Source organism: Lagenorhynchus albirostris, chromosome 3 (assembly GCF_949774975.1).
Source record: "Lagenorhynchus albirostris chromosome 3, mLagAlb1.1, whole genome shotgun sequence".
Lineage (NCBI taxonomy): Eukaryota > Metazoa > Chordata > Mammalia > Artiodactyla > Delphinidae > Lagenorhynchus > Lagenorhynchus albirostris.
The window spans coordinates 112,431,150-112,442,488 of record NC_083097.1 but is presented as its reverse complement, the minus strand read 5'-3'; the positions used below and the strand labels follow the sequence as shown (position 1 = coordinate 112,442,488).

Sequence of the window (11,339 nt, the reverse complement as noted above, 5' to 3'; positions counted from 1 at the left end):
CCTGGCGAGCTGACCGAGGGCTGAGGGCCAGAGCCAAGACCGCGATGCGGCCAGGGGACTGACCCACCGACGTCCAGGCAATACAGCGCGGAGGGTCCCCCACGCGCGCAGCCGCGGGCTTAGGGTCAAGGCCGGGGCGCCCGGGTGGAGCGGGAGGGGTGGCCGGACGCGCGGGGACGGGATGGGATGTGACGAGCGGCGCGCTGTGCATTGTGGGAATCCCGGGGCCGCGGCTAGTGGTTCCAGTTCACTCAGCAGTGGAGCCGGGCGGAGGGGGCGAGCGCGGGGCGCGCGGGCGGGAAGCGAGGAGGCGGGCGGGCCAGCCAGGAGCGCGGAGAAGAAAAGGCGCGAGCGGCCGAGAGGGCACAGGCCAGACACCTTGCTGCTGCCGCCGCCGCCGCCAAGCCGCCCCGTAAGTGCCGCACGGGCCCCCTCGCCGCGCGCCCCGTCCCCGCCGCCCGGGTCCGGCCGCCTCGCTCTTCCGGCCGAGGGTGCCTGGGAGCCTCCGGGCCTGGCGTGTACCGGGCGGCGCACGGCCGCTCTCGGGCCGCCGGCCTCAGCGCGGCCCACGCCGGGGCCTCGCGCATGCACGGCGCCCTCCCAGGCCCTGCCCCGGCCGCGCGGGAGTCCCTCTGGTTTTGTTCAAAAAGCAAACCCGGAAGCCAACTTCTCTTAGAACCGCGTCCTCCTGCCTGCGCCTGGGCGCTTTTGTGGGCAGGAGACAGCCCTGGCCCGTTCCCCGGCGACCCTTCCCGGGGCGGGCGGGCTGGACTCGAGGCTGCGGGAGGCGGCGGGGAGCTGGCCGGTCGGCCTGGGCCTGGACGCCCGGGAGCTGTTGTGCGCGGAGTTGTACTTGGTGAGGCGCCCGTCCGTCGGCGAGTTGCCGGCCCCGGCACAATAAGTGGGGCCCGAGCCCCAGGTGGCCGTGGTGTAGGCGTCTGGCTGGTATCTGCTGTGAGGGTGGGGTGGGGGGTTGGGGGATACTTGCGGGACTGCAACCAGGCAGGGGCGGGGAGGGGTTTGTTCAGGGACTGCCTGGAGAGGGGCCACGGGAACCCCCGCAGCTTTCGCTCGTCTTCTGACCGGCCTTTTGTTTGCTTTGTGGTTGGGAGGTTTTTTTTAAAGGTAACTCCGGAAGGCTGGAAGGCTGTAGGTTCCTCGGGTGGAGAAGGCCGGGAGGGAAGAGACTCGCTGGGGGTGGGGTGGAGTGAGGAGGTGAGTGTGCAGGATGCTGTTGGCCATGCCACCTGACAACAGGTGTGCGGAATGGCGCGCCCCACCTCCACTCCTGCAGAGATCACAGATCACTCAAGGATCTTGTCAGTAGATTGCTTGGAAGTTTCTTTTAGACAAGATGTTAGAGAAAAATATTCCTGAGTTTGAAAGTAAGAGACTTATGTATTGATACAAACAGCTGAGACAAGCCTTAAATTCAATAATTAAAATTACCACGAAGTCCTTGTAAGACTTTAATGATCCAAGAAACAGCATATAAGAATAGACAGTTAGAGGGGCACTTCTGCTAGCTTCTCTCTTCTACCCTTGTGGTTTGAGGTTTTATCATTAAAGAGGGGGGAAAGTGCTTTGTTACAAGACTTCCTGCTCTAGGGACTCAGGGAATTTTGAACAGTTTTAGGTTTGAGTGGGAGACTCTAGTTGTGAATTAGATGGAATCCATGGCCACGTTTCGGTTACTAGTCTGCTTTCAGAGGAGTTATTAGCTCTGAAATGGACACCTTATGCCTGCAACTGGAATTAATACCCATTGTACACAACTAACCAAAGCTGGGCAGTAGCATCTCAGTCTTGTACAAGAGACTACCCGATGAGGATAAATGTGTTTTTCAACCTGTTTTTCTTTCTTTCTTTTTTTAAATCCTCAAGACTTTAAATTTTTCTTTATTCTAGTTTTAGGAGGAGAGTGGGAAATCTTTCCACTTTGTTATTGTTTTAATCTCTTACCATTGTTAATGCTGATCCCTAGATAAAGGCGTTTAGTAGGAGGGAAGGGGTTAAAGTATGTGAAAATTGTCTGAGGCAGGGAGGGCCTTTAGAATGAGGAAGGGATGGCTCACATTTTATTAAACGTTAAGAGTTGTCTGGAACATCACACATGACACTCTGCACAACTATAAGTCACTGGCTTGGTCTATACCAAATGGGCCAGGGTCAGGGAGGGGTACGTCTCAATCTAACATTTCTTCTGGTCCTCCAGGCAGCAGATCTCTGGAAGATCCCTCATCCCTTCCTTCCAAGAGAGACTTGGACTACATACATGTATTCTCAGACCTGCCTTTAATAGCTTCAGAGTTAATGCTGCCCCAAGCCATTTAAAGGAGCTTTATTTAAATAAACAGAAGCATAAACTGAAAACCCAACCTGACAAAACCCAACAAGAATCTATATGTGGTGTTCATCAGAATTTCAGCAGCCTCTAGCTCTCATTTGAGTGTGCCTTTGGGTTTATGTCAGCTTTTTCAGAGCCCCATTCTTGGCACATGGACTAGGAAGGGGCAGGGCTCAGTGGGGCCCATACCTGTCTTATGGGTCCTTCCCAAGTTCTGTAGGTTTAGAAATACATTGGGCCCCACCCCAGCTCTTATGAGTGAGCCCAAGTGCGTCAGCTCTTCATTCCAAAGAGTTGTATAGCTTGTTAACTTGGATCAGGCCTTCCAGATCAGTGTCTTGCAGCTTTCGGTAAATATTTCTTGAGAATCATTTTCTTGAGGGTCAGGCACTAGGGACAGAACCTGATCAAGAAATGTCCAGTATTGCCATGTCCCCCCACCTCCCAGGAGGGGAGGGGGCTGGAGGTTGAATCAGTCACCAGTGGCCAGTAATTTGGTCAGTCGTGCCTCCTATGTAATGAAGCCTCCATAAAACCTCCAAAGGACAGGGTTCAGAGAACATCCAGGTTGGTGAACAAGTGGAGGTTTGGAGAGAGTGGCACACTTGGAGAGGGCATGGACGCGCCATGCCCTTCCCCAGACCTTGCCCTATGTATCTCTTCCATCAGGCTGTTCCAAGTTTAATAAACTGGTAATCTAGTAAAGAAGAAAAAAAAAAGAGATGCCCAATTCTTATCCTTGGGAAGCTGATATGAGGAGGAGAAGGCAGGCAAGCAGCCATTGCAGGGTCAGTACAGGAGGCCACAGTAGATCCCATAGCAGCTCCCAGACAGTAGCCTATTCAGGAGCAAGCCCTTACCAGGCACGGAAAGGCCAAGTAAGAGTTGGCTGGGCAAAGGAGGGCAGGTGGGGACAAGCGTTTGAGACCTGCCCCACATGTGCAGAGTCTGAGAACAATGAGAACAGAGGTCGTATGGGGGAACTGCCAGAGTGCTCAGGATGGCTGGATTCTAGAGGGGAGTCAGGTGAAGCCAGAGGGCCAAACAGACCAGATCACAGAGGATCCTGATCAGAAACACACGGAAGGATTTAAACTTCTTCCTAAGAGCAGTCACAAGCCTTTGAAGGCTCTGAGTAGGAGGAAGATGTGGTCAGATGTCCTTTATTGGGAATGCTTCATCAGTTCAGCAAATATTGAATAGCTTCTAGATGCCAAGCCTCACCAGGGTCTTGCCCTACTGAAGCTCACATTTTCCTCTGAGGGCCTTCCATTGGAGTGATACTCTCTGAGTTTCACACAACCTTTAAAAGGGAGAGGAGGTTTGAAGGAAAATGTCCTTATGAAGCAGGCAGACAGTGCCTTACTGTTGTTGAAGAATAGTGCTGGTTCCTTTAGTGTCACTCAGGAAGCACATCATGGAGTGGGTTTGCAGAGGTGAGATTTTAATTCCAGACTAGCTTCCTGCTAACTGTACCTGCTTGTAGTGAGTAACACTTGTGTTCAGCTTTTGTTTTTTTCCCGCCATTAAAAACCTAACACATGAGGAGAGTAGTATCTGCTGGAACAAAATGTGTGGTTTAGGGTTTACTTACTGTCTCAATTTATCCTTCTCTCCTTGTTTGCAGTCCCTTGGTTCACTGAGGGTGGACTGTAAGTTCTTTAATCATCCGCCTCATTTTATGGTGTAGTGTTTTATGAATGGAGAGAGATGTTTTTCCTGATTGGCCAGAGTACCAGACCAAGTCTCTGTTCTGAGCCAATCAGAGTGCAGCTTGTGAACCCCTGCTCTGTGAGTGATAGTTATGTAGTATATCCACATGCCTCTGGGGACATGACAGCAACAACACCGTTAATCATTTGGTACGATAGGAGTAAACGGAAGAGAATGCAGTAAACAGGATTAGTGTCCTGCGCTTCAGAATTAAGTGTCTCAGGTTTGCCTTTGTGATTGGAGTTGATGGGAAGGTGACAAATGCATGTGGACACGTGGGCATTTATCCAGCTGCAGGGAATGGATGGGGCAGTCCTCGCTCTGTAACAGCGACTTGAGCGCTGATAGCTCAGATTGCTCCATCCTCAGGTGCTGGAGATAGGGCTGTCTGACTCGCAGCCCCCCAGCCGTTCTAATCAATATTTTGCTCAAGATCAATGTGCACACATTCATTGCTTAGAAAATAAAAGACTTCACCATTGACCATTCCAATGGTTTTGTGAGCGTCCTGATTATTTAAGTTTTCTATGCTGCATCTTTTACAGAGGTCAGTGTCTTACAGATATGAGGAAGGTCAGTACTTTCCTCTGGTCTGTGTTACGGTGCCCATCTTATGGCAAGAAGAGAGATTGCTGGAGCCATAGGATGGTCAGGGAGTCAGAAGGCCTCTGCAGGCTCCAGCCTCAGCCATCGGGGAAATTGCAGTGTTCCCTTCCTGGGAATCCCCAAGGTAGCTCCACAAGCTCCCTGAATTTTGAGGGTCTGGGCTCCCACACGAATGGTCCCAAAGAAGGTCCCAGACTGGTGTCTCACTTGCCACATCTCTGAGTCCTGTGGCCTTTGGAAATGCTGCCCTCATTTTGGTCAGGAGAACCCCATCCACTGTAACTAATCAGTCCCAACCCAGCCAGCATTTGAGGGCCTCTCAGGAACGTGGCTGGGTGGTAGGTTCTTAGAGATACAGTGGTGAGCAGAGCAGCCTGGTGCATGCGGTCAAGACAGACAAGGAAATAGGCAGTGGTGATACAGTGTAACAAGTGCTAAGAGTGGGATAGTTGGCTTTAGAATGTTTATATAAGTTGGATCTGGAGTGGCAATCATGTTGGAGGGAGGGGCTGGAAACTGCACTTGCCAAGCACTTTATATAAGACTGAGAAAAGCAGTTGAACATATTTCCGTGGTGGCTGAGGTGCATTATAAGGGATTTTTCGCTGGGCTCAGGGGCCACCGCAGGAGTGGCCACCGCAGGAGTGTCTACTGAGGAAACTGAGAGCGATTCAGCCTGGTGGAGCCCTCATTGCTGGAAACAGGGAGAGATGAGCTGGAGGTCAGCAGGACCTTGCGTGTAAAGCTAGAGTCTGGGCGTGGGGCTGCTCCACACTAGACTGGGACTGGGGGCCACATGGCACAGCCACTGCAGGAATGGGTCTCCATCGCCAGAGGACATGTTGGGACCACTAGGTAGGATTGCCCCAGACTGAGGGCTGGAGAGAGAGTTCCAGACTGAGCAAGTGGCATGTGCCGAAGGGTGGAAGTGGGAATGAAGGTGGTTTGCCGCGCACTTAGGAACCAGTAAGGGTGCCCTGTTGGTGAGGAATAGAACGGTGTGGTAGGGTGGCCGTTTCCCCTCCTGAACTCTGTTGCCCCTCCTCCTTGTTTTCGTGTCCATTTTATTCATGGAGTCCTTACAGCCAGGCTTCTCCTTTGTCCTGTGCTTTGAGGACAGATCACATTGTCGCGGTCTCATCTCGATCGCTGGGGGGCTTGTCATCAAAGACCTGCTTCTCACTCAAGCCTGGCTCTTCCCTCTACAGCCCCCTCCACCAGTGTGTCTCTGGGTGAACTTTGGGTTTCTGCAAACACGGTTCATGTCTATTGTGAATGATTGCTTGTTGGAGGAGTTGCAGAGATAAAGACCACAGAGATCCCTTCAGGACCAACCACAGAATTTTCGTTTCCTGGCCTGATAACAGTCAAAAAGACCGCCAAGCTAATGTTCAGTAACGAACAGATGCCAGGGTTGCCTGAAGACCTATCACTGTTTTCAAAGCCTGTGGGGCCCTCTACAGGGCTGAGGGCTTCTGGTTTGCTAACAGGGTGCCCCCCTGGTGGACGAGTCCAGGAAGGAAGGACACAGCTTTGTTAGTTCGATAAGGTATTATTGCTGTTTCTCCTGTGGGCAAGCTCAGTGCCCCGAAGAGAAGGTGAATGCAGAAGAAGCCACTTGCTCCATGACGTAGGACTGTCCGTCTCTCAGAAAAGGCTAGACACAGGACATGGGTCAAAGTAGGCTTTGACTGGTCGCTCAGACCCTGGTTTCAGGGTCAGCTTTCAAGTTGGTTTGTCAGGTTACAGAGACTGGCTGTTTCCTCTTTTCTTCGAGCACATAGCTGGAGGCCATTTCCCAATCTCTTGCAATTAGGTGTGGCCACGTGACCACATTCTAGTCGGTGGATCACAGTCAGGGGTGATGTGCCCCACTTCCAGGCCTGGCCTCTGAAAGCCCCCATGTGTTGTCCTCCATGGCCCTTTCCCTCCAGTAGTAAACCCTGAATTGTGCATTGAAGGGTGGGAGGAGTCTGGATCCACAAATCATCCTGCAGAGAAGCACCAGCCAGTCATGGAAGCCACTTTGGACTTTTCACAAGTGAGAAGTAAGCTGGGGGCGCTTATTTGTTTCAGCAGCTAACCTAGGACGCATAGGCTTTCAGTGGTGGGGCTGTGACTTGAATCAGGTCAGTCTGACTTTGGAATTCGAGTTATTAACCACAGTGCTCAACAGCCACTTCTGTCACAGCCACTCTCTCCCCCCATGTTGGTGCCTGGCCACAGCTGCCCCGCATCCCATAGACCTCTGGAGAGCAGGACGGACCCAGCGTGTTCGTAGATTGGTTGATCTGGAGATTGCACATCAGTTTCCAAATGACGTTTTAAAAACCACCACAGTTACTGGATGTCATGAGGCTGCATGGCTCAGTCAGAATTCTTTCAGAGCTGTGCCTGCAGCTTGGGGATTTATAGTTAGAAGCGCAGGAAGCACATGAGGAGGGGAGAGGAACAGAATCCCTTCAGGACAGGCCCCTTGGGGAGGGGATGAAAACTCGGGCTGCTCTATCAGAGAGGAGCCTGACTCCAAATAAGACATGAAGATGTTCTTCTATCAGCAGAGTGGCAGTGATGTTTAAGATCTTTCCTGGGACCTGGGGAGCTACAGATGAGTTGACTACAGCACCTGGTATGGAGTAGCTCCAGGTTGAGTCGAGCTGGGGAGGCAGGCACACAGATATGTGCCGGGGTATGTTCTGTGGGAACACAGAGCAGTGAGCAATTCCATGGTCAGGACCGAGGAGAGGGGTTGTGTGAGCATCAGTTCAGCAGGTTGGCAAGAGGACAAAGGGTGTTTCAGGCAGGGGAAGCAGCGTGTATAAAAACATTCTGGACACAGCTTCACAGGTCGGGAATTCAGGGGCAGCCTGGGACATCAGCCTGGGCAGGGGTGGCAGGAAGCAGTGCTGCAGAAGTAGTTGAAGGATGCTGTTTGTGGCTGGCTCAGGGTGATGGGGAACCAGCAAAGTGGGCAGAGATCCTCTGGTGTCCATGGAGAGAGACTGGTGCTGGGGAGAACAGGTGGGAGCTGAACCAAGGCAGGGAGGGCGAAGAGAAGGGAAGAGGCTTGAGAAGTTAGGGAAGGCTTGAGAAGTTAGGGAAGCCTCCGTGGAACCTCACTAATGACTGGGAGCTGTGGTGGTGGGCAGAGAAACAGGGACAGGGTGACTCCCGCCTGGCAGCTTGATGCGTGGTTTTGCCACTGCTGGGGCTGAGAAACCCAGAGGAGTTCACCTGCCTGTGTGACTTAACAAGTGGGTCCTGCCGCAGGCAGTTAGAACAGAGCTCTGGGGCTCAGCAAACAGGTGTGCACTGGGTTAGGGACCCGGGAGTCACCAGCATGTCGACTAAGACTCTTGACTCAAGTCAGAGGGAAACCCCAGGAGCATTACTTTTGAAGAATAAGCGTGTCTAGGACCCATCAGATCCCTCAATGGTAGTGGCTCCTCTCTGGGACAGGACATTGTCCCATTCCCACAAAGGCAGCCCCAAACATACCCAGACAGGTCCGCCTGTAGACAGAGCTGGAGTCTGTGCTCCAATAAGAACAGGCTTCTCCTTCTGGAAGGGGGGAAGCATTCAGATGTAAAAGCTCTTAGGCCAAAGGAATGGGGTTGGTCTGTGAAACGCATTTGCATTAAAGCAGAAGACTGCTAGGAGCCCAGTTACAGCTTTTCCCTGCGAACACACATGCACACACGTGTACACATACCATTTCCTGCTCAGAGTGAGCATGGGCACCTGTTTGCAGGGAATGTTTTAAAATAGAGCTCATTACAGAAGAAATGGAGCCAACTAATTGTTTCAGAAAAACCAGACCCTTCTGGGACTCTCTTTAGCACTCAGTGAACAGTTAAGACTTGGTGCCCCCCTTGACAGGGTGAAATACAGGGTTCTCATCACAGAGGCCTTGAGCCCCCTTAATTCTGGTGAGCCAGTCAGCACAGCTGCCCCAGAGTGTCCAGGAATTCTGCTCTCTACTGTTTTGGCCATCTCTCTGTCAGGCATGTGATCTGAGATGATCTTGAGGGTCATACTGATGTTAGGTATAGACCATGCATATCTTGAATGTAGGGTCGGGTGTCAGAGTAACAGGGACTCCTAACTTTGTGGCTTCCATGGTCATAGAGATATGGGCTGTGGCAGCTGGCGGGGCCCACACACCGTGGAGCCTGACCTCAGTTTACGAGAAGATGAGAGACCTGCCCATTTTATTCAGTGGTCTGAGCATCAGTGACTTCGAGGGAAGGCATGTCTGACGCCCCAGAACAGGCTGAGGGCTCTGCATAGCCCCTCTCCCAGCACCCTGCACTGGCCTTTCACAGTTACCATTTAAATGATTGTCGGGTTATTTATTGTTTCTCTTCCCCACCAGCTCTGGGAGAACAGGAACCACATCAGTCTCGTGCACTGCTGTCTCCATTCCCCAGCATAATTCCTGAAGTGAATGCATGAATGACTTGAATGCTCTTAGTGAACATTTGTGACCTTACTGTGTGGTGCTACACTAGGTATACAGTTGGGGGCAGCCGTCTGAGACCTTGCAGTGTGATGGGAGAGACGGCGGGGTGGGGCGGGGGTGTGTGCACGTCAGTGCTGTGGTGTGAAGCACATAGGAGCCCAGAGGATGGAGCACTCAGGGAGGGGTTGGCAGAGGGCAGAAAAGAAGCATGAAGGGTAAAGGAGGTCCTGGCTAACAGGCACAGCCATGGTGGAGGAGGGCATTTGGGGACACTACCTGTGTTTGCGTTTAGACCTAAGGAAGCACAGGTAAAACTAGATGGGGGTGCCAGGCCTAGATTTCTAGGGCGTTTCGTGACAGTCCAGGGGTCCTGATTTTATCTTGGGAATTGTGGCAGCAGGGAAAGCTTTAAGACCTGGGCCATGGCGTATTCAGATTTGTGTGTACGGAGATAGCCCAGCCAGTGGAGGGCAGGTAGATTAGAGTGTGGCCTGTGGTGAGAAGACCTTTTCAGGAGATGTTTGTGATCGTTTGGTTAAGATAGTGGTGACCTGGATCCAGGCACAGTCGGGGTGGAAAAGAGAGGACTCCACAGTAGGTGTTGAAGAGGGGGGATCCTTCGGACTGAGGGGCATTTTGGATGGGGGCGGTGGGGGCCAAGGAAGGAAGAACTCTCCTCCCTCTTCTCTAAGGACAGGCCTGTCTAGCAGTCTGCAAGTGCTCAGAGGGCCTCTTAACTCCAACCTGGCTGCCCACTGAACTCCTGTGAGCTGTTCTTGCCTCTCACAGATAAAGGACCTTAAGGTAGAGGTACTTCTTTCATCAGAGAACCTAGGTATATGCCTTACATCTTCATTCTAGGGGCAGGTGACATAGTTTTCTTTTCTTTTATGAAGGCTTCAGCAAATTTATCAGCTCTGGTCTCAAGTGTATGAAAATACAATTATTAAACAAGCGTATAGATTGTAGCCAAGAAATCCCATTTTCTTTTACATCATGTGGCATAAAGGCGAGGCACTTAAGAGCAGTCATTGCCAGAGTAACGTTTATATGGAAGTGGCCGATAAAATTGGTGTCATGGTATAAAACGTGAAAAGCGAAGCCGTTCTCTTTTCCAGGGCTGAAGCACACCGGCAGAATGCAGAAACTGGGCTTGTGGGGCTCAGCGGCTGCAGGCAGTGGCATCTGCTGGCACAACCCATTTCTCCCAGGGGCCAGAGGCATGGGGAAAGGGGAGATGCCCTGTCCCCAGCAGTCCTGACCCATGTGTCTCTTGCCTCCACAGTGTGTTTACTGATCCATCTCCAGGGCCACCGCCATGTCCAGCCGGGGTGGGAAGAAGAAGTCCACCAAAACCTCCCGGTCCGCCAAGGCAGGAGTCATCTTCCCTGTGGGCCGGATGCTGCGGTACATCAAGAAAGGCCACCCCAAGTACAGGATCGGAGTGGGCGCGCCTGTGTACATGGCTGCCGTCCTGGAGTACCTGACAGGTGAGTGTGCCCAAGTCACTGCAGACACCACAGCTTTCCAAGGATTGGTAGGAGGACCTTGTTCATTTCTTTTATTTTGAAATTTTTCAAACCTACAGAAAAGTTACGGGAACAGTACAGTGAACATTTTTACCTAGATTCAACAGTTGTTAACATGTTGCCGCACTTGCTTTATCTCCCTCCACCCTGTGTATATGTGTGTGTGGACGTTTCTGGAGAGCCCAGTCCAGTTGTTTTGCAGGATGTCCTTTAATCTGGGTTGGCCTAAGGCTTGGATTTAGGTTAAATGTTTTGGTAGGAGAATTCCGTAAGGGATGTTGAGTCCTTCTCTGGCATCGTGTCAGAAGGCACCTGCTGTGGGTTTGTCCTGTCATTAGTGATCTTTGCTTTAGTCATTCGATCAAGGTGGTATCTGTGCATTTCTGCACATCCTGGGTCACAATCTGTCACCCATTGGCTTTAGCATTCCTTGATGATCTTACCTGGATCTGTTATCACTATGACGGTTATAAAATAGTGATTTTTCTATTTCTGTTATTTTTCCTACATTTGTTAGTCGGCATTCTTCTGTTAAGAAAAGGTTTCCTTCTGCCCTTCCCTTCTTTTTATTTTTTGTTCTATCAATGTTGGTTCACGGATTTTTAAAATTTAGTGTGTTATACACTATCATGTCATTACTCGTTATGATGGTCACATTGTCTCAAATTTGACCTTCAAGCTG

At 51.6% G+C, this 11,339-nt stretch overlaps 1 protein-coding gene across 9 annotated transcripts in view; it reads left to right on the top strand.

Moving 5' to 3' along the window:
• The first annotated feature begins 246 nt into the window (after positions 1 to 246).
• LOC132517077 (core histone macro-H2A.1) overlaps positions 247 to 11,339 on the top strand; it is a 79,938-nt gene continuing 68,845 nt past the window's right edge. For 4 of the 9 annotated variants that reach the window (XM_060143649.1, XM_060143647.1, XM_060143648.1 and 1 more), the window contains exons 1-2: positions 257 to 412; positions 10,414 to 10,618. In XM_060143649.1, the coding sequence (XP_059999632.1) occupies positions 10,447 to 10,618 (172 nt within the window). In that variant the 5' untranslated portion in view covers positions 257 to 412; positions 10,414 to 10,446. Of the gene's footprint in view, positions 413 to 10,413; positions 10,619 to 11,339 lie in introns of all 9 variants that reach the window. The other 5 variants (XM_060143651.1, XM_060143655.1, XM_060143653.1 and 2 more) reach the window with 4 other exon arrangements.